The sequence below is a fragment of the Saccostrea cucullata genome, unplaced genomic scaffold, assembly GCF_032062105.1.
Source record: "Saccostrea cucullata isolate Sc308-1 unplaced genomic scaffold, CSIRO_AGI_Scuc_v1 ctg171, whole genome shotgun sequence".
Taxonomy (NCBI): Eukaryota; Metazoa; Mollusca; class Bivalvia; order Ostreida; family Ostreidae; genus Saccostrea; species Saccostrea cuccullata.
Genome location: NW_026926065.1, coordinates 114666 through 139271, shown reverse-complemented (window position 1 = coordinate 139271; position 24606 = coordinate 114666). Strand labels below are relative to the sequence as shown.

At 30.5% G+C, this 24606-nt stretch overlaps 2 protein-coding genes across 2 annotated transcripts in view; one reads left to right on the top strand and one right to left on the bottom strand.

Annotated features, from left to right (window-relative positions):
• The window catches only part of LOC134270617 (transaldolase-like), a 188859-nt gene that overhangs the window by 83925 nt on the left and 80328 nt on the right, over positions 1-24606 (bottom strand). The gene's annotated exons all lie outside the window — the stretch shown is intronic.
• LOC134270583 (neurogenic differentiation factor 1-like) lies at positions 681-1545 on the top strand. The gene has a single exon (XM_062752813.1). It carries the CDS (start codon positions 681-683, stop codon positions 1533-1535), a length of 855 nt encoding a protein of 284 aa, XP_062608797.1. The 3' UTR covers positions 1536-1545.

Below are 24606 nucleotides of genomic sequence, written 5' to 3'. Positions count from 1 at the left end.
AATGTAAATAAATCCATCATATTGATTATAATGAGGGACCCACTAACCACAAATTGTCGTAAATATAGATGAGGTGCGCATGCACTCAATTTATATACAACATATACATGTCTTTGATATTAATGCCTTGTTTATTATCATGAATTTGTGTTCTACATTAACATGGGGTGTAAAACCAGTTTCTCAAATATTGTTGTAAATTAATCCTCCAATTTATCATATATTTTTCTTGACTTTTTATTTTCTAAAATTCACACTTTTTCTCATAGGCATATTGCACTTTTTTTATTTTAAAAAAGTCAAATCATATTTCCGTTAAATAGTAACAGATTGTGTCCGTGTCAACTTAACTGAGCGTTAAAAAAGCAGTCTTTCTAAAAGCCAACAAAAAAAGAAACATTATCTGGTTTTAGATTGCACATGTATTTTAACATGTCAACATGGAAGCTGCAAGATTTGCCGCGAGGCGGCGCAATTATCACCGCGTGAGGAAAGATGACCGGTCTGATTTCATACCAAACCAAGACTCAATCGGGTGGAAAGAACCTGACCAACACACATGAGTGGTCACTGAAATCCCTGGGTATCAAAGAGCAAATAAAAGGGGGTGTGGATGCCGTGACCACCATCAATCCTAAAGCTTTCTACAAGTGACAATACAGAGAGAGAGAGAAAAAAACATGGAGAGCATAGAAGATTTCGAAGTCAATGTGGACCAGATTGAAGATGTTGAGGCTGATGACAGCGGGATTTGTGATTTGGACTTATCTGCGGACTCTTCTATTAATTCCAGTTTTCAGACACCGCCGTCAAAATCTCGGGTCCCTGAAGATATTCGTCTTAGAGTAAACAGTCGGGAACGAGAGAGAATGCACAACTTGAACGCGGCACTGGACAGTTTGAGACAAGTGCTACCTTATTCTAATGGTCCAACGGTGAAGAAATTATCAAAACTGTCAACACTTCTTTTGGCAAGAAATTATGTCATGGCTCTTACCAAATCACTAGAGGAACTGAAGAAAATGGTGAACGATCTGTCAAGTAAAGGACAACAGAATGCGACATTAAACGATATTTCAAGACTATCGAGAATGGAGATGGAGGATCAGCATAGAATTCGAAAACCCTACTCCCGGACTGAAATGTTTCCAAAGTTAAGATATTCGCCTTATCAGACAAAATCCCCCCGCCGACAAATATACGACATACTTCCAGCATCGCATTCGAATATCAACCACTCAGGAATCCCAGAATACCCTGTGCCTCTTGCAGAAATTCCCGATGTTCAAAATTTGCAGAAAACGGCGGAGAAACCAAAACTTAGTTTTTCCGTGGAGTCGCTCTTGGAGAAACCGACAAAGAAAGAGGACAACCGCCCGATTCCACATCAAGACGCACGAGACCATCCCTCGGGACTTTGGAGTGCGGGGGTGTTTGGGGCGCTTCCTCACGTTCAACCCAGCCCTCACCATCATCGTCATCACGTGCACCCGTTGTCGAATCCCTATCAACAAAGTGGATTAACATTTATGTGAAAAAGAAAAGACAGTGTTAATGTGATATTGTAGATAGACATATATTTAATTATTATATCAATATATTATTTCTATATGATAGCATATTTATAAGTACTATATGCAAATATAAAATCTTCACTCGCACTTTTTTTTATTTTTTAAATTTTATTTTAAGCAGAAATTGGTGGGAATGACTGGCGCTAAATCACTTTAATATAAACTCAGCCAAAGTTCACTAGCATTGCAAAGAATAGGATATATATATTTAGTCTTTGATATAAGAAGAGAGATAACCCATTTTGTACAAAACGCACAACTTGAACTTGTGGAATCTTTGTAAAATCTTCATTTTTTTTTCTTCATTTTATCATGCTTTTCATCGAATTTCATCAATATGATACGAATTTAACATTGCCGAGATCTCTGTACACTTAAAAAGAAAATTAATCGTTAAAATACATTTGAGTACACAGCTTAAAAAGTACACGTGTAGAGTCAGTGGTACATTAATGCAAACTACCAGGTAAACCGTAATAGAAATTCTATCACCAGAAAAAATGGAGAGAAAACCGAAAGTAAAGAAGAAATGCAAATCCATTTCTATATATATTAAAATAACAAGGTTTTTATTCAAAATCTTTTCGGAGGAAGAAAGTGTTTCGAACATGTTTTACTGTATAGTAAAAAAAGTTAAGAGGTCATAAATGTCCAAACCCTACCCCCAGTTTCGACGCCTATGAATGTTATAGTGCTATGTATATTCATTATTAATGATACATTATTTCCTAATTTTGAGGTGTGGAAATCCTTTACAAGTAACACGTATCCCATACTGTGATTTATTGAAGTCAGGTATAATGTCATTTTCTTCAGTTTCAGTTTTTCTTCCTGTACAATGTTCAAATGCTTTTTTTTGATTCACAGATATATTGAATTCATTTAATTCTTAGATTGGATGTTTATATGTGTTCATGATTTTTAATTAAATTTAATGTCCATAAGAAATATATATAATTCTAACTCGTTACATTACTGGGGACACTATCACGGCTCTCGTTATGTCACATCAAGGCTATCATTACCCGCCCTCCAGTGACACCTAGCGGGCAATACAAACCAGAGACCACATAATCTCACGCTTGGATTGGAATGCTAATATTTTCATTTCAAACTGCAGTCTTTTAAAGTTCTTTGTGCCATCTGGTAGCGCCCGGTAATTTAATGATGTCACTGTTGATCTGACGGTCTCCAAACCAAATCCTCCCCCTAATTGCACGCTAACAGCATCACTGATGTGAAAGGTATTGTCTAAAATCATGAGTCGGAAACGACTCGAATATCACGGATACGCCTTCATTATTATGTTAATGGAAATTAGATTGCATCCAATACTAACTTTTCCATATAAATGGTATTTAACTTGTTACCGTATGTTTCCGTTTGTCAAATGCCCTTGTCTTACTAAAAACCGAATACATGTTTTTCATTACTTATAAATTATTACATTACATATATTTAATTATATAACATTATATTATATTATATTATATTATATTATATTATATTATATTATAATACTTTAAAGAATTTCATACTTGAATAAAAAAAATTCTTTTAAAATGATATAATTATTTCAAAAAAGTTATTGATATTAATAATTCAGTTTTAAACTTCACCAATGTGAAGAAACTCGACGAAAGATATGAAGAACTCGGTATGTTATTTTAAAAATGCAGTAAGTAAATATACAAGCATGTTTGAATATGTTTCCCTCTTTCCTTTTCTGAATAGAAAGAATCACTCTGTCTTTCTCTACCCCTTTTTTTGTCATTATCAAATCCAAAGATGACAGTTAATCTTTTAAAAGATATCACCTAATGAGATCAATGTCAAACCAAGACCATAAATACAAATGACGAATCTGTGAAAAGCCTTGTCCCCAAGTTCCGGTAACACATTGTTCTGTGATAAGGCAGTCTAACACGGTAATTAGCCGTGTCCATTATGTCATTGATATCATCTTCGATGTATTCAGAAACGGAAGGAGCGCACAGCAGGTGCGCAATTAACTAATGCGACGTCATGACACGGTGTGAAGGTTACTGTAGACTGCAGAGTTCATGCATGTCATTTAATGCTGGACAAAGCAAAGTATTTTATCTTCTTTAATATCAAATGAAACATTGTTTGGTTCATATGCCATGTTAACAGTGTTTTCCTTAAAGAAGTCATCGAGTACAGATGTTTCATTTATATGCTTTAATAATATCTTGTAAAAACATGTTTCATCATAAAATATTTTCTATAGTGTTTCCCGAAAAAAAAGTCATTTTTTGCATGTGTTCTGAAAAAACAGACGATGTAAATGAAGGATAACCTCCGAGAAAGTCTTGACACGGCGACTCGACTGTAAAAGTTGAATCGCCATCTTTGAAGAACATCTAACGGCTAAGTCTTAAAGTGTTAATATATTTTTTCTTATTTTGAGAAATTATAATTAAATCAGGTTACAAAATTATACATGACTATGACCATGCATTCAACCAGACTTTACTAAAACACTAACATTTTTTAAATCTCAGTTGTACAAATGATTGAAATAATTGTATGAAAATAAAAAAGAAATATCCCACATGCACAAACAGTTACTACGGTAGTATATTAAAATTGGAAGTTCATTATAATATTTTAATAGGTTTTATTAATTGTACTTACAACGTAAAAATCATGACATAATTTTATTTATTTATTTGAAATGCACACACATGTATACCAAAAATATACTTTTGGCAAGTTTTGTTTTAAAAATGTCCCATAAAATGTTACCCTAAAAACCAGGAAAATGTGCACTATAAATACTAGCTATAGGTTAGGATTTCGTTGCAAGGTAAATATTTAAGGAAAAAACCTTTTCAACTTTTTTAAAGATATTTATGAATCATTGATTATTTTATGTTATGCATTTGTTCACATGGGGTTTTACAGCTACGGATTTTAACCGTCATTTTCAAAACCACAATAAGCAAGACATATATTTTACTTGCCAATGCACCTATATGTATTCCGCGATTATTGTTGGCATATTCTTAATTTTGTTTTTAATTCAAAGTTAAGAACATCACAGTTTACATTACTTATTTTATGAAGTTAGATAATCAAGTAAAGCCATTTGCAACGGAGAGATAAAAATGTTTCACAAAAATCCAAAATAATAAGAAAAGGTAAAGTTCGTATCAACATTGCTGTTGAAACATCTAATTTCCCTTTCTTTATTAAAATTTAGAACTAATAGTTGAAAATATTCTCCCTTTCAAGATAAATGATTTCATAAAGACCATAAATATAAGGCAAAAATTATATCTAAGACGCGCAATTTGACTACTACTTTCGCTAATTAAGCGGTCTTTAATTAATAAAGTTATAAAAATGTTACAAAAAATAATATGACAATGACAATGACTTTATTCTCATAAAACTTATAAAGTTGTAGAGAACAATAATTAATACAAATACTTATAACAATGCACATAAGAAATTGGGAATTTTTTTTCTCGGCCAGACATTGATAATTTATGTTGAATATCTTTGTATAATACTTAGTTTCATTTAAAAAAAATGATTAGTGCATTCTAACTTTAGTCTATAAAATCTCCTCTACAATCAGATACATGTAATTGTGTTACACTCTGCGTTTTCTTGTCATGTTAAGAAATCGCATGACAGCATGTAAGAAACAGATTTAGATGGAAAAGAAGAAGAGAAACAAGGGAAACTTGTGGCGTTGAAAATGGGGATTTTCATCAAATATCTTGAACAGTCATACAATTATTTTTCTTCCCCTTATGAAAATTGAACCAAGTTCATTGCGAACAATTCAAAACTGATGATGGTACATTATTGTGTCTCTCTGGCGAATATTTTCATATCCAATGAAATATACTTCACTTCATAAAATTTAAAAGTTTTGAATGTTTCTACTTTTCTAAGTTCTTGAGTCTCTGAATGTATAGTCCTGTGATTCTGTGGCATTGTACTTTTTAAATAATTCTATACCGTAATCTTATTTCTAAGAACTCTTCAATATTTTACTTTTTAAATCAATGGTTTAAAAAAATAGTAGTTTAAAATACTACATGTAAAGTGATTATAAAACAACTAATTTGATTTACACTTTACAATTACTTAAGGTCATACGCAGCGTACCTTAAATACTGATAATTTTTCAAGATATTCATTATTTCAAATTAAAGCTTCATCATATGTTCATAGACAAAAAATCAGCATGAATTACCAGGGGTTTATGAGAGATATCAATTGATTAAGATTCCTGGATAATTCAAAGAAAAATATATAAAAAATTACAAAGCATATATTCTAGATGTTTCTTTTATCAAAACGTGTTTTAGAAGAGGTGTACAAAACCATATACAGACATTTAGATAAAGCAACGTAGTTAATTCAAGTATTGGAAGTTGGATTTAAGACCATCAAAAGGGATGGTTCTCTAGATATGGATTGTCACCAGATTCCCAAACTAAAATCTTAGAATGGGATGTGGCTTCAAAATTGATTTGATGGATGTCATCAGTTATGTTTCCTGTGCATCAGATGAAAAGTATAAGCTTGAAAATTAATTAAAAAAACTTAAAAGACTTAGAAAAAAAGTCAATTTATCAATATTGCATAATGTATACCACAGAGGTTAAACTCATTATTTTCCAGTGTGATTTGAAAAGTCAAGGCTTTGGTTAACTCGGGAAAAGTAAAAAAACTTTAGTTTAATTAAAAATGATGGGATAACCTTAAAAGCTGTTGTTTGTGTTTATTGAATATAACAACTAATGTGAATCCGGATGTGGTTTACCCATAAATGTGCAATCAAAACATTTCGTCCTGCTTTTGGTGAATCTGTGCAAAGTAAAAGTATACCGGTATTCTGACGCACAAATAGAAAAATTAACAAATATAGAATGTCTGCATGGACCGTGCAAATTTTGTTTTATTTCAGAAAGTATTAGTTTTCAAAAATAACAGGTTTTTGAACCTGGAAAGAAGGAAATATTAGCTTCACTTCTTCTTCCTTCTTGCCATCATGCGCAGAAAAGTTGGAGAAGTTATCATGATCTCTAAAGTACCAAAAAATGAATGTTGGAAAACCAAGAATTTTAAAAATATATTTCTAACCTTTGCATGCTGTTGTTTACATGTTTACGCTAAAAAAGTCACGTGACCATGAGATGCACGGTAACACAGGATCGGTAGGTATAATCTTTAATTGTTTTTCCGGCACTTGTATTATGCAGTTTTTTCTTGCTTTGCAATGCAGTTTAGTTAGTTATATTTTTTGCTAAACTCATAATTTACATAAATCGTTCGCTTTATGATCAAAATATCTTAAAAGAAACATATAATTTTGACTCTTTGCGTATAATCTATCATTAAGTCAAATGCTGACCAACCTTTTTATACAATTTGCAAACTGTTAGCGTTTATAAACGTCTACAGATATTCCGTTAGCTCGATCATGACAAATGGCAATTAGCTGATGTGACCGGTAGACAGGAAATTATTCTCCTCAATGGCCCCTTATTCTTCTTCTAATGGAGATCTATGCTTTCTCCCCTCCGTGGCACCTGATTCTTACCTAAAATGTTTAGAGGTTCTCTTCAGTCTGTCTCCAATTCTATTGTTGAAATAGACTTTTGATAATAAAATATATGTATAAACAATAAAAAAGTTATTAAGATAAACCTTATGTGAGGTTCTTTATTTACACTCCAAAAATAATTATCAGTTCAAATATGGTGGTTTTCGAAGAAAGACCAGGATCCTGTTTTGCTCACAATGTACTTGTACGTTAGACGATAACATCATGATCGGAATAGGTCATCCTCGAAGAGATAAATGTTAATGATTTGATATAAATGAAAAGGTAGAGTCATTGACATTATCACTCAGTTGACCGCTTTTTTTCTTTAATATAGGGAACCAACCCCCCTAAAGAATGATTTCCTAGAAAAAAGGCGTTTTTTTTTTGGCTTAAGATTTACCAATTTTTTCGGGAAAAACCAACACAACACCAGACAGTGGGACTATAAAACTAACTTACATTAGCCTACTTTTTGATTTCATTTTCACCTTTTTTATTATAAATTCCATTGGTAAAAGTGTGACTAAAATCTGAAGTGAAGTTGTCTGTTTTTAAAGTCCTGTATGCAGACGTTTTTCAGGAATAAATCAATAAAATCTTAAGTTTATATTTCGGAGATCTTCCATGCTATTTTTTACCATTATCAATTGCTTAATTATTAAAAGGCACCATATCTTGAATACAATTCGTTATCTCCATATGTTTCATCCAATTTTCTACCTAAATATTCAAAATTCTTAAAGATGCTCTAATAGAAAATATGCTACAATTGACAAGCCGTGAAATTTGAAATTAAAAAACTATGCAATGCAATAGCTGAAATAAAGTTCATTTACAGAAAGGCGTTGAAATATCACTAAATTGCTTTGCAATTTCTTTTCCGTTTCCTCGTATGAAATATGAAGAAGTAACCAAGCACAGAAATCCATTGGAACAATACAAATTGATAAAAAAAAAAAATAAATTCTTAAACCATCACAGGTTGGATCGGTTGACACGGAGGAATAATTCTCCACCTGACGACTGGACACACCCACCGTAAGCTCCTAGTTATAGGATACGGAAAATCTGCTGTGTATAAAAATGTGTGAAAAATAATAGGCACACTATTTGCCTCCTATTTGAAATAAATTTCATGCTTTTTTTAGTTAGTAAATCCAGTGAATAAACATTTTGAATTATCAGGTAAATCTAGTAATATGACTATTAAGAATGTTCACTATAAAAATTTAGACTTAGTGCCCAAAAGCACTTCGAAAAATGACAGAAGTAAAAAATTTTTAATGCATTACGCACAAGACACACAATAAAGTCTACTGGAAATTATTTATGTTATGTATGAAAATAAGATGCCCTTGTTGTTCATAAAGAAAAGTATGTACGCTATATAACATTTAAAAAACCCCGATATTTACATTTTCCCTCTTTTTCTTGTCAAAAAAGTTCTGTAAAATAAACAAGCTGGGTTTTTTCTTGGCACAAAACTTACAGAAAAAAAACCGTGATCGAAATTTTCATAAAATATACTACTTTTCACAGATTTCTAGAAATTTATTCTTATTCACTGAAAATTTTCACTACTCACAAGAATACGGACGTTCTATTTACAAACTTACGGGAACTTTAAAACACAAAACATGACTAAACGTTGAGAACTGTGCTAACGACCGGTCAATAACCTTTCGTTACTGAGGATTAGCTTAAGAACAGATGATTAATTTTTTTTCACAAATCATGAAAAAACCATCAATTAATATTTTTATAAGTTCAGTGATGTTCTTTTATGTATCCTTGAAATGGTCTAAACTGTGTCTTACGGAGCGATTACACAATAGAATAGATTTTCGAGGGCGAAGAATAAAAGAAACGTCATAGAAATAGAATATGTCGACAATCTCTTAGAGATTTGAAATATGCATGGAATATATGGAGATAACAAATAGTATTCAATCTCAAAAGTCCACAAAACAATACAAAATAGGAACAGAGCAAATACTAGTACGGGCATCATATACGACCAAAATAAGTTCCAAAAATATATGTAGAAATACCTATAAATTCTATCATGTTTTCTCATCCTTTATTAAGATCAATTCAAAAACAGTGTAAAAGAGCCTATTTTTTATTTCTTTGGTTTTTAGGTTCGAAAAAAGTAAATGAATTAAAGCAAAGTGTTTAAATCTTACAAAAAATGCATCAACATGTTGTCACCGTAAAAAGACATTAATCCCAACTGCGTGAAGACTTTTTATTGAAGGTACTTGCATAAGATATAAATGTAGTTACAGGGTTTTTTTTTAGCGTGTCTTTACTTGAGAGCATTGTGTAGGTATATGTGATTTATACACATGTATCTCTCTCTTTATCACTCTCTTTTCCTCCTTTTCCTCAGTTTTTTTTAAATTGCAAAGTGTGACGAAAACCCAAACACAGGGAGGACGCGCACAAACCACTTCAGGGGATTCTTATACACGAGGATCAAAAGTTCATCTATAAATAATTTGGAAACTTTAGACTGAATTAAAAGTGGAATTCCCGTACAGGTTTTGGGGAATATTAGCTAAACCTCTTTATTATCAATAAAGTGTGATCAATTTATATACTTCATAAAACGTATAATTTTTTTAATGTTCATAAACACAATTATATATTTTTTTTCCATTTTTTAATATGCGTATCAGACTATACATTAAATACAAGGTTCAATAATTTTTGCTACACATGTATATCTTGTAAATTTGGCATCGTTTACAAAGATTTTATTCTAAACTGTAAAAATGTTATACATAATAAGCAGAGACACAATCATTTCTTTTTTGCATGCACAAATTATTCTGATGCTAGAAGTACTCTTTTTAATCATTTGTTCATACTTGATTTGGTTTCTATTGATATTAATATATTATAATGTGGTGATATTAATTTGCCTTTGCAGATAAATAACAGAATTTTCACTGCTGTTCATAAATTTATTGACGAAACATGTAGATTCTCTAAATGATGTATTACATTATATTGTATCTATTTATTCATGTATCAATTGTATTATTTTTTTCTTTTTGCATGACATATTGTATTATATAAGGAGAGGGATTCACTAAGTTATTTAGAACTTGTTTCCAGTCTTTTGATTGATATCAATAAACTATGTTCAAAACAAAAACACAAACATCTGTAAAAATCTTGTACATGATAAATAGTTACGTATATTGTAAATGATGTATATTGCAATTTTTATATTTAAATTAGATATAAGATTTATACCAAATACCAAAAAGAAAATATGCAACGACAGAAAAAATAAATTAAAGCATATTACAAGCTGACATTTTCCCTATGTTTCTGTTAATATTGAAATTGGAACATTCACATTGGTATATATGACATTAAATTACAAATTTTAATATTTATACAATCTGAAAGATAAGTTTTAGATTGAAAAGAGTTTCCTATAGCTAACACATACCATTATTATAAGGTATAAGTTCTAATTCATGAATACATTCATATGTTTGTAGATTTATAGAAAATAAAAGATAAATAAATGATATTGGGAAAAAAAGATTTTTGTCTATCATTTATTTTGAGTTTTAGACATTTCATGAACCCATATTTTATCCTGGATGACATAATGATATTAAAGATGAAAAAATCTTTTTAAGGTCAAGATCTAGTAAACGTCTTTAGACTGTTTTCTTGGTGCAAACCTAGGACGTCATAATCAATCTATATCCTCCAGGGCTCGTTGTTCAAAAGAGGTTAAATTTAACACAGTGGTTAAGGATAACTATGTGTTAAATCTTAATTATCTGATTAGCTAACGCAGTGGTTAAATTCTGTAATTCAAAAGCATTTTAACGCATTGGTTAACTTACACTGTGTTAACTGCTTAATCACTTTAATGTACTTTAATGAAGGATATGGGGATAACAAACAGTATTCCATACCAAAGTCCATAAAACAATACAAAATAGAAGCAGATATTCCATACCAAAGTCCATAAAACAATACAAAATAGAAGCAGAGCAAACACGGACCATCAGAGGTGGGATCAGGTGCCATGGAGGAGTGAACATCCCCTGCTGACCGGTCACACCTGCCGTGTGCTCCTTGTCATGATCGGGAAATAACGGAAAAATACGTCGTCAATTCAGTGTCGAAACAATTATACATTAACAATTAGTATGAAAAAATCAGTCAGCATTTGAATCAATGATCAAGTAAAGTGTATTTGCTGACAAAGTCATTGTATTGCCCAAATAACTTACAAACAGATGACTTTAAACGAGACTGCTGATATTCTTAATTCATCAACTTGTTTGTCAATAATTTACCTCGTTTCAGAAATTGTTCATACATGTACGTAGAGCATGCTCTTGCGTATCGATTCAAATGAGATATATAAACACCGTATATAGGTGATGAAGATATATTGCTGCAAAAAAAAAAAAAAAAAGAAGGAAAGTTGACGTTAGAAAAGTTAGAGTCATCACGTTTATCATAGAACTTGGTTGTTTGATTACTATTAACATGTTTTTCAAGTATAATATCCAAATATGAAACAGATGTGTCAGACTCTTTGGTATCTTTTATCTCAAGCTCACCAGGATTTATCAACATAGGAATGGAAATTACCACTGCTAATTGACAATACGTCGTCGATATATCTAACTGTTGAGTTGAAGGCCACAGCAAGTGTTTTCTTCTTTTCACGCATATGATTTTGCACAAAACCTGCTTCATATGAATACAAAAAAAGGTCTTCTAATAATGAAGCGCAATTTAAGATTATAATAGAATTATACAGAAATAAAGTATCTTCATGGAATTCAGTTTGAAATCATATGAAAAGTAATCACGATACCTGTTATCAATCTAATTTTATTTTAAGGAAGAAGTCTGGAAAATATAAAGTACTGTACCGTTTACTGAAAGACTAGGTGTAACAGGGATTTCCTCGTGTTTCATTCCAAATTATTGTCCGAAACACCTTATTTGATCAATTTTAATTAAATTATAAAGCATCATTAAAGAAATTTATTTCACAAAGGACTATATTTGGTAATGACCAATATTTGCCCCAAATCAAATTTTGACCGAGAAATATATAAAATCATGTTCTAAAAAGGGGTATCTACAGACGTCAAATCACTGGATATTTTCATTTAAGCCATAATGTCATATGTGTCATTTAAAATTTCCATTATTTCTACAGAAAAGGTGTATATTTCGTCGATATTGAGCGCAGGTCTGCTCCAGTCCAATAATTTGATATAACGTGTAGAATGATAATATCAATGAAATATTTAAATATTGTTCTGGAGCATGCCTGCGCTCTATAACCTTTATAGAAATACATGTATAATTGAACAAATTTTGTTCATATTTTTTTTCTGAAAAATAATACAAAATCCGAATAGTTTGTGACGTCATAAATATAAAAAAAATGTCAAATGAATTACTCTGAAATTTGAATATGTTTTGTTAATTTAGATTTCTCATTTAATAGATACAATGTAACACATTTACAGAAATTTTCAAAATATGACTTTTATGGAGGCAAAAATATGCAATATACCGCATTTAGTCCTTTGATAAAACTGTAGACATATTTCATTTACTATATCTTGAACTTAATTTTAAAAGTTTAACAATCTTCAAGATGAATATTTCTTTCAAATAACAATAAACTATTAAACAAAACTTCAAACATTTGTTGAAAAAGCGATTAATAGAAAACAACCTTTTATTTTCAACTTTTTTTAATTTGATCGTAGCTCACCTTTCACAGTTAATTATAATATCAAATATAATATCATTTTCTATGAAAATGCCTTTAAAAATTTCTTGAAAGAAAGGTTACCATCATATTTCCAGAATAAATTAAGCCTTTTTTTTTCAAGATTTTACAATTTTTTTATATTAAAATTGAGATTTTTGTTTAGAGAAGTGCTTGTAAATTTCTCTTCCTCCCCCCTCCCCACAGAAAGATTGCATTTTAGAAAAAAATTAACTGTAAATTTATTTATAATAACAGACTGGAAGTCTCTGTTAAAAGAATCAGAGTTAAAGAAAAAAAAAGAAGAAAAGTGAAAAAATTGAAAATAAAAAATAATATTAATTAAAGAACATAAATAAATTAACAATGATATTTCTAATAATAAGGACCAGGTCCATCTTTGGAAGTATGAATTCTTTTTATTTGCAAATTCATTAGTACTATTTTCAGAATAATATCCTAAATGAAAGCAAAATAATTAAAAATGATAAGTGAAATTTATGACTGTCAAATAAATTGGCAAAACTGATACTAGTCTAGTAATTAAATTTGTATCATATTTAAAAGCTTAATGCAACTTTTTAAGCATGATGAGAACAAATTCAGACTCATAAAACAACAAAAAGTCTTATTTGGCAAATGTGTACTTGTACCAATCTAATATAAGAGAGATATGTAAAATTGTAAGATGTAACTGAAACATTGGACGTCGCGAGACTATCATGTATATTTCCCATTATTCTTCCGGGAACTTAAAAGGCTTGAGTTAGATAGTATATATTCGGTTTAAATTCGGGAAACCCCCTCAAATTCACGGAGGTCAAACATTAAGAATTTGTTTATACTGTTTACAGGACTGGATATTAAAAGGGAAGAAAATAGAGGTATGCTTTTTAGTATTAATTCTTTCTATGTGATTTGCAAAATCAACGCACTCAAAAAAATGTTATGCACAAAAACTACTCACAAATTGCCATATGCAATAAATTTGCAATAAATTTGGTTATGCAAAGGGGTTGAAAGTTCGCAAATTGTTGAATTTTGCATTATCTGCGTACGTAGGCTTTGTAAGTTCGTCTTTCCATTTTTGTGGTTGATGTATGTTTAACACGTGTTCCCAAAGATTTTTTTTGAAGCACGATAATGATTTCATCAATTGCAAAGTTATATTAGCAAGGTAATAGAACAAATGTTTGAAACTAACCATTTAAGAACCATAGTCTATGAAAATATTACTTAAGATATATACGGATGTGCACAAAAATTTCATCATTATACTTCAGAGACAGGTACTATAATCTTACTTTCTGAGGTGTGTAACGGCTAATTCAAAGACAAAGAAAAGTATTCATAATGTTGCAATTACATGGTCGTTGTAGGAAATCTATGAATGTCAATAAAATATGTATGGTCAATGGCTAAAGTAGATAAATATACATTTCGAGATAGGTACATGCAATATCGCTACTTAAGTGCAGATACAAATTTTAACCGTAATGTCAAGTTCGTAGCTCAGAAATTTGATAAATTGCACTCAGCAATTTACAATTACACAGACTGAAAATAAGATATTTTACATGTATTGTCAGCACCCAAAGATTAAAAATAAGATAATTATGTGCTTTCAGAACCCCAAGCTATCCTTTTCAATAGTGATTACATAAAAATCTGCTATAATTATTTCAGAGGTAAACCTTCCGTTTAATTTTTTTAATAAAGATTGTAAAAAGTAAAGTTATAAAAATATCTCTCATATATTTCTTATTCTGAGACCCTTCGAAGGAATCTCGAAGCTTAATATGGTAAACATCAAAATCGTTCAATTTTCTTATCCATGTGGCACTTTATGGTAAAATTACAGGGAGGGTATCAAGGTAAGGTTCTGTACTCTTCAGAGCATGCGCAATGTTATCAACTTTTTCAAGGTTGTGAAAAAAAGCCAGACAAAAGCTATTAATAAATGTAACAGAATGTTCTATAAATACCCACCTCCCCCAACCTTCAAGCCAGGAGTTTAACCATAAAATTAGGGATTTACGGTATTTTCCCAGGAATAATGTTGCGCTCTTCTTTGAAACTTTATTTTTAAAAAAATGTTAATAAAATACTGGGGACAGATTGTGAAGGAAAAAAAAGGAGAGACGCTCTAATATTAAGATGCAGTCTTCTTCGTACCTATCGATCAGTAGATAGCGGTAAACCGAGAAGAAAGGCGAATATATGTGTTCTTTAATATCATTGCACAAAGAAAATATAAAGTTTGATAGTATTTCATTTTCACGGCAAATTGCCAAATGTTATGTTTTTGATGGCTTAAAAGGTTAAATACATAAAAATGTATGCATTATCTAGCATTAAAAGAAAAAATGCTTTAAAGGAGAACGTTTACCTATCTACAAAATGTTACCTAGGAGTTAATTTTAACGCATTTGCGATCAGAACAGCAAAGAAATTTTGCACAGAAAGATCTATCTGTTATAGGAAAAACAAAGCTTAAAAACTGAATCTTTGGAAAGCTGTTTTTCATTATTACAAAGAAAAGCCAGGGCATATTTTTTTTACAGGTTTTATATTTAGTCTTAGGTCCAGTAGTGTATGAGTATACATCCATTAGTGGTAGTTAAAATTGCATAAGAGTAAAAAGCGCAACCGATCTTCAAATTCAATTTGGTTTAATAATGCTAATGCCAAATGAAACAATCTTGGAATGCTGATGGAATTTTGAAGAAAGAAATGTAAAACGAGTAAATCTCAGTCAAAGTAAGGAGGTATTGTCATTGCTCATTTGCAAAACTATTTTGTTAAAAACATTCTGATTGTCCACAAAGGTATTCTGAGGTTGATATTAAAGTATGCTTGGGTTTCTGATTGACAATACCAATGTGGTTCTGTTGGAATCCCCATGAGTACCAATAGTACCCCATTGTTAGCAGACTTGTTTTTGTCTTTTTTTAAACTAAAAGGGATTCAAAATGTATAACACGATGAGAAAAAGAAAACGCACACTGTAGCTTTAACTTGAAATTTAAATATAACACGAGCATAGTGTAAATAAACAGTAGTTATTACAATCATTTGTCGACACGATATGTTCCAGTGAGCTTGAAATTCAAGATACTATAGAATGTGAATAATTTGTTTCGTACTTGGATATTTTACTAGAAAAAAAGACATTTATGGTAATCTGACAACCAAACTTTGTGATAAACATGATGACTTTGACTTTTCAATCGTCAACTTCCCTTACTAATGCAGCAATATAAATGTACCTCTTTCATCTGCATACGGAGTTTATGTCTCCCAGTTGATTCAAAGCACATTCATGCTTTACAATTCAAAAACGAAGTAATTTTTACATTTCTTTGTATATTTATTAAAAAAAAAAGAAAGATATTTTTGAATTTTAAGTATGCTGAGTTCTTTCAGTGTCTTTGAAATGAATGTGCTTCCTTATTTTTAGATCACATTTCATATTAATTATTGAACGACCATCGTAGAATGAAGAAATGGGCACGGTGGATTGAGAGCTATAATAGTCTATACTTAATTATTTTAATTGACCATAGAAGATATTCGCTCCTGAGCTTTTGATGAGCATCTTCATCTTTATTTAAGAAACTCTGACTTATGTTTTACTTCTTTCAATGTCTTTGGATTCTACAAAGCCAATTATACTACTTTAAGAAAAAACATCATGAAAAAATGCCATGCCAAAAGCATTAAATAAGAACTACAGTATATTTTGTGACAAAATTTCTTTAGAAAGAAATGATTTTTTTTCTTTTTCAAGGGTATTTTGTTTCCAATTTTTCTATACATCCTGCACAAACAGTTATTTTGTGCCGTGAACTATTCAATGCTGGTCCTATATTTTATATTAAGAAAACAATCATACGGATTCTTATATGACAAATATAGCAAACGAAACATATGGAGATAACGAACAGTATTCAAGATCAAATGTCCATAAAACAATACAAAATAGGAGCAGAGCAAACATGGACCTTAAAAACATAAAATTGGAGCAGAGCAAACACAGACCTCCAAAACATTAGACGTGAGATCAAGTACCATGGAGGAGTGAGCATTCCCTGCCGACCGGTCACACCCGCCGTGTGCTCCTTGTCATGATCGGGGAATAACGGAAAAAATCTGTTGTCAATTTAGTGTATAAATACATTGTAATGGACTAACATTAGCATGAAAAACGTCAGTCAGCATATGACTCAATGATAAATTGTATTTGCTAACAAAGTCATTGTATCAAGTCAGGGTCAATGATGACATTAAACGAGACTTCTAATATTCCTCGTTTTACAAATTGTTCATACGTAGAGCATGCTCTTGTGAATCGAATCAACTGAAATACATAAACTCCGTATGCAGGTGATGAAGGTATATTGCTACATAAGTATGGGAAGTTGACGATAGAAAAGTTAAAGTCATCACGTTTATCATAGAGCGTTGTTGTTAGATTACCATTAATGTCTTTTTAAGGTGGAATACCACACCAACTTTTTATTTTATAGATCTGTGAGCAATCCTTTTTAAACGATGGTTTCAGCATTGAAAGGCCGATATCATCTCTTAATTATTATATATGAATATTTTTGTATTTTTCCAAAGAAAATGAAAAAAACATTATTTATATCCATATATAGTATAATAAGTACTAATGTTTTTGCCTCTTCATGTATTTACAATGAAAAAATCCATTTTATTGTCAAGTTTAATAATGTTTTTACCCTTATTACACCTGATCAGACTATTGTTCTTGAGGAAATGTTATTTATTTCCAAGAATTGTAAAATATGGTTGGGATCGGTTTAATTTTGATCGGGATTGGCCACAATGAAAAAAAAATAATTTCTCTAAAAGGCTATTTCGTTTCAATTTCTAATAAAAATATGGTTAACGAACATGTTATCCCCAGTTGTGTCTGGTTTTAGGAAAATTTTAACCACAAGTTTAAAAAATATTCACAAATTATGTTTTATTTTCATTAATATTTTTTTTTATTAAAACAATTTTAATATCTATATGGCTTTTCTATACATATTTTATTATGTTTTCATATGATGCATTTATTTACAGCAATTCTTTTTTTTTTATTTTACAAAAAAGCATCTTACTTTAATATAATTTTTTTTTTTCATTTTCTTCGAAAAAATACAAAAAATTCATATAAAATAATTAAGAGCTAATGTCGGCCTTTCAATGCTGAAACCATCGTTTAAAGAGGTTGTCTCAGAGATCTATAAAACAAAAGGTTGGTGTGGTATTCCTCCTTAGGTAAGATATCCAAATATGAAACAGATGTGTCAGACTCTGTGGTATCTTTTATCTCAAACTCAACAGGATATATCGTATCGACATGAGAATGGAAATCACCATTGTTAATTGACAGTACGTCGTCGATATATCTAAATGTTGAGTTGAAGGCCACAAGTGTTTTCTTCTGTTCACGCATAAGATTTGGCAAAAATTCTGCTTCATATGAATACAAAAATAGCTCTGCTAATAACGGAGCGCAATTGGTACTCATGGGAATTCAAATAGATTGTTGGAGGACCTGGGCTATAAAAAACATAGATATTATCAGTCAGAAACTCTAGCATCTTTTTGATGTCGACCTCAGAGTACTTGTATGTACAATCGAATGTTTTTAACAAAATAATTTTGCAAATGAACAATGACAAGGTAAGTAAATTCACGAGTTCTATTTTTATTGAAAAGGCAGCTTTGAATGATATCGAAAAGCCTGGACCTTATTTTATCGTGGGGAATGGTTATGCATAAAGTTGAAAGTCGTAAGTTTTTAAGCTGATGATTTTGGTAAAATCTTGTGTTTTTAAATTGTCCAAAACTTCCTTGGACTTTTTAAGTATCCAAATCTGTTTTATACACCTATAAAAATCTTTTTGATAACTCATTCTTGGATATATTGTTGCACAGAGTGTATATTAGTGTGGAGTAAAGAAAGAGGCTTGGTTGAACCTACGTGCTAAACCTTATCCCAACTCTGATGTTTACGGAGGTCCATGTTTTCTCTGCTCTGTATTTTTAGAAACCAAAAAAAAAAAAAAAAAAAATCAAACTAATCTCTTATATATATATCAATAAAAATCTAATCATACATGTATAATAGATAGGTTACCTCGCTTGTTATATGCACCTCTAATTCTTATATATTTAGAATTTGTTTCGGTAAGTTAAAATACAAAAATAGGACATAAAACCTATATTTGAGATAATTATTTGAATTTACATTCACCCAGAAAATATAAGATCCGACTTATCGAGTAGATTATTCCAAAAAGGAAAGAGAAGTATATCACTGACACTACGTTATATATATGTTTAAATGAAATATTTCAAAAATTAACTTACTTTTCAATGTCCTTACGCTGACAAGCATGGCACAACTACAATATACATATATCTTCTGTTTAAGTTTAATGAGTGCATTTGGAGATTATTTCTCTCCATATCTAGCTTACTGTATAATTACCAGTGGAGGATCAATGGGGACTTGGGGAGCCCAGTGGAGGATCAAAGGTGAGTGGGAGTGGATCAAAGACAGATTTAGAGCCCATATTAGTAATTTTTTTTAAATTGGCTTAATGTTTTAATTGAGAATTCACATAACGTAAAATAATATCATATGTATAATAAAAAGGATTTTGTATATCCGATGTGGATACTTAAAAACTGCGAGATATAACATTCAGAAAATTTGAAATTCTACAATTTTACTCAAATACATAAAAAATTGCATTTTAATTATTAGATACAATTCCCACTTTAAATTATTCTTATTCTTTAGTATTATTATTATTTTATTGCTTGAGACATACATGTTATCGCATTTGATACAATATATTTACACAGTGGCATTGTATCGCGGTTTTTAGTCCCGTTTTTATATGACAGACAGCTGCTTTCTCAATAAAAATAAAACTTTTACATTTAAATTTACCTTTCAATGACCATTTGCAAACTCGTTCTGCTTGAAACATTCCGAATGTACACAGGAGTAGCTCGAAGTTAATATTAAAATTGCTTGAGTTTCTAACTGACATTATCTTCGTAGTTTTCTTTTAATATCAAATCCTCCAATAGGATGCTGAAATTTCAATGGATACAATCATGCACTACATTTACCCAATTAGTCGCTTGCCTTTCATTGTTTTCAATAAAAAAGGAAGCATCTTACATCGGTCTTCAATTAACAATTTAGATATATGGACTAAGCATTTATATGTATTAGTATGTTGATTAGATATATTCTTTTTAAGCTAAAACAATATTGCACGATCTGGCATTGCTGTTTCATATTAAGAAATTTTACTTTAAAGGGCGGAAATTTTAATCTTACAATGATTTTTTAGGCAATTAAAGTAATGAATTAAATTTTTCTTTCGTCAACGTAGACCTCTTTTTCATTTCGATATACCGGTATACCATTAACTCAAATACAAACTAAGTTTATGTCTCTCAGATTATTCGATGCGTAAGAGCATGTTTTGCGTCCGAACAATTTCTAAAAAGAAACTAGTTATTGATGGATATGTTGATGAAACAAAGGTATCAACAGTCTTTATTATTAAGATTGGTGTTAAGGTTACCATTGATGTTTTTTTTTTCGAATACAACATCCAGACGTCAGAATCTGATAATAGTTTATTTCAAGCTCATTTGGGTTTATTGGGTCAACATATGAATGGAAGTATGTAGAAGTTTTGAATTATATATATATATATATATATATATATATAAACCAGGTAAGTTTGCTCACATCGCGGTACCCATGGAAATTTCAACAGATTTGTTGAAGATCTGACTGCAAAGATGTTGTCAATCAGAAACTGAAGTATATTTAATATCAACTTCAGAGTACTTGTTTTAATAATCAGATTATTAAAAATATTGCAAATGACGAATGATAAGAAAAACTTTTTTTTGAAAAAAGCAGCTTTCCTCGATGGCAAAAATCCTGAATTTTGATATGTTGTACGAAGTGTTTAAATTCAGTTGATGCTATTGATTTTGGTAAAATTGTGTGACTTCAAATTTCCTTAGAGTTCCTTCGACCCGTGAGTTTTTAAGCATTTCTCCACTGTTGTGAATATTCTAGTAAGGTAAAAGGGAGGGGCATGGTGGACCATTCACTCGGATGTACTATATATGTATCTTAGTTTGTAAGGATTTTAATTGACATTCCCAATCCCAACTCAACGGCAGGAAATGTTATGATTTGATTATCCTTATAATTAATTCAACATCTCCACGATTTGATACGGCCATTGAAATTTGCCAGCTTTGCAATTCTACAGTATCTATGAGATAAGAACCAAATCAAAACCACTAGATAATGTGGAGTAGGTAACAAATGCCTGCTTTATAACTATAGGAGATATCACTACGTATCCTAGGGCGAAAGATATATCTTTCTTATTTGTCGCAATCATTTAAAAAGAAAAGAAGTGCGTTAAAAGTTGCACTTAGGGCTTATAAAATGAACATTTGCTCTGTGTAAGTTTGTTTTTTAAGAAGAATGATGTAGTGCCTACATAGCACATTTTAATTTGATTATAATATACGTAAGCACATACCTAACCTTTACAGAAATAACGTTGAAGGGGAAAAATCGTGAATCCATACTTACGAAACATTAAGTATATTCCTTTTAAGTACACATGTATTGCGGATTTTACAATAAAAATGTCAACATTGATAGAGACCTGTTGAAACCACTATTGAAATAATTATTTCAATAGTGGTTGCCACAGAGGCCTATACTTAGGTGGATTTGTATATCATAATACTAGTGGATATTTTGTTAGTTTGTGTAACGTCTCTTTTGAGAAAATGTTTTACTCAAATCAAGATTAACGTTACCACTTTCCGGTGGAGGGGTGTGAACTTGAAGTAACATGTGATTAAAAATGCAAGAATCCTGATTTAATTGTTACTGTGTTTAGAAACAGTACTGTCATTTCTTGGGTCTCAAAGCCATGGAACATTGAATGGATCCCTTTTTGGACATCCGTCCGTCCGTTCGTCCTTCCGCGCCTCCATCTGTTACGCTTTTGGGTATCCATCTCTTATCCGCAACTTCTCTTATACCACTGAATGAAATTTAAGGAGACTTTAAAATAATCTTTGTCACATAGTGTCTTTGTGACCTCTTATTTTACTTTTTCATCTGACTCGTATTTTGGGATTCCAATAGTAAAACATGGACACTGTCATTCTTTCTATAATACTGAAGGGTATCCATCTCTTATACGCAACTCATACTATATCACAGAATAAATTTTAATGAGACTTTCATATATTCTCTGTTGCATAATGCCAATGTGAACCTCATATTCTACTTTATAATCCAACACCTATTTCCGATCGTCAAGAGCAAAACATAACTTTGCTATTATTATCATATGGGAGAACGGGGTATCTTTTCGTAAGCTCGGTACTCATAGAACTTCTATCTGGAAACATGGTATTTGAAAAAAAATATCAATATTAATCCAAAATTTCGAAACTCAATTGTAAATTAGCTCTTTGGTTTGATAAACCATGTTTATTAATACAGGAAGACTTTATATTCGTCACAAAGAAGTAGTAGTACTATTGATGTTGTGTATTGTAGATATTACGAATGGATTTCAAAAAAATGTGTTAATTGCAACAAATGTACCGAGAAATTGTACACGTTTACATAAAAAGCTAAATTTCTATATTATGAAAAAACAAGACGTGATCATTAGCACACTAGATGAAAATGATATCAAATGACCTCATTTCCTTGAGGTAAATAAGTAGCATGTGCATTGGTATTTAAATCAAAGCACAATGCGTGATTTCTAGGGACCACACCTCCAAAGTTCGTAAGATATCTTCTGGGATCCCCCTTGTTAGTTTTATTTCTAAGATATGTCCCAATACGTATAAATTTTTCAAAGAAATCACCATTCAGAATGCAACATCGACTTTGTCAAAATGTAAGTGTCCGAATTATTTTATTTAAATAATAGATATAAGATTTGATGTCAGAAAGATAACATATAACAAAAATTGCCTTATACTGGGCATTTTTGTGTCACTTAATTCGCCTGAAGGTATGTTACTTCTTTCATGCTTCATATCGAGGATTTTCGGACTTTTAAAACTTCATTAAAACACTTAAATATAAAAGAATATAAGTGCAATAGGCCTAAAACAGTAAAAAAAATTATTCAGAATAGAATGGATAATATTAAATATATACAAAATACTGCAAATCTATTTTGTACGGAAGCCCTGGAGGGACATTGACTTACTTGTTATGACTTATTTGTTATAACTTTTTTGGTTTGAGTTATTTGTTTTGAGATTTTTTTGCTAGTTCTAACTAAGTGTAGGTAAGCTATTGAGAACGATTTATTGTAGTTTTGTAGTTAAACGTACAAAACTGATGTGATTACTAAATTTTTATCTGTTAATTACGGACGCCCTTGAGAGATATTGACTTATTTCTTATGTGTTTTGACTTAGTTCTTATGAATGAACTTTGAATTCTTGTTATTTTGAATTTGTTATGACAAGTTTAGTTTACAAAAAGTGGCGTGAAAGATGAAGGCAACGTATAGTTTCAGAAAAAAAGTCCTCGAATTTATTACTAACGACAAAATAAAATAGTAGTGATTGTCAGTTTGTCAATCATCATGCAAAGTGGAAGTTACATATAAGAATTACGTAATAACTTTTAGAAAATAAGAATTAAGTTATAACAACAAAAAGAATATTTACTTTAGAAATCACAACTGTACTGGACTCAAAAACCACAGTTAAAATAGGACTAAATATCATTTTTATTATAAAAGTAAGCCAAGCAACAGGTTTTCAATAGCTTTCTTACACTTAGTTATAACTAGCTACGAAACATTCACAACAAATAAGTCAAAACAAAAAAGTTATAACAAATAAGTCATAACAAGTAAGTCAATGTCCCTCCAGGGCTTCCGTAATTTTGTGACCTATTTGCACTAGAAATAAAATTTTTGAGGTATAAAAATCAAAACAAGCGATAAATATTTTCTCGTGTCAGTTTTTTTTAAACAAAACAAATCATTATGAAATTAGTACTAATCGTTGAGAGTACCGTGTAGTTGAACATTTTGGAAGAAAACGTTTTGAGCAGATATATTTCTCACAAAACGCGCAAATCCCCCTAAAATTATTATTATATGAATAATTAATTATTCTTTAATATCTTTATTTAAATATATATAGATGTTTAGTAATGGAAATATATGGATAAAAATATGTGGGACTAACATTCAGATACCAAATTAAAAAATGTACAATTGAAGAATGTTGATCTAAATATCATTCCACAACTTGAAATAGTCTCCATAAACTTTTTTAACTTTGATTATTTCTAAGAGAAAAATCTAATCTTAAATTCTTTTAAGATTCAAATCATTATCAACATAGAAATGAAAAAAATTCTCTAAAATTTAAATTTTATTAATTTTACAAAGAATTCATGATCATAGGACTATGATGAAATTGAGATACTGGTATTAAATAGATTATTTAGTAAATGTATTAAATTAATATCAGCAAAAGTGTCGAAAATATTTCTTTATAGATAAAAATGATGGTATTGCTAA

Coding starts and splice junctions, on each gene's coding strand:
- LOC134270583 (XM_062752813.1), top strand. CDS start 681: ATGGAGAGCATAGAAGATTTCGAAGTCAATGTGGACCAGATTGAAGAT.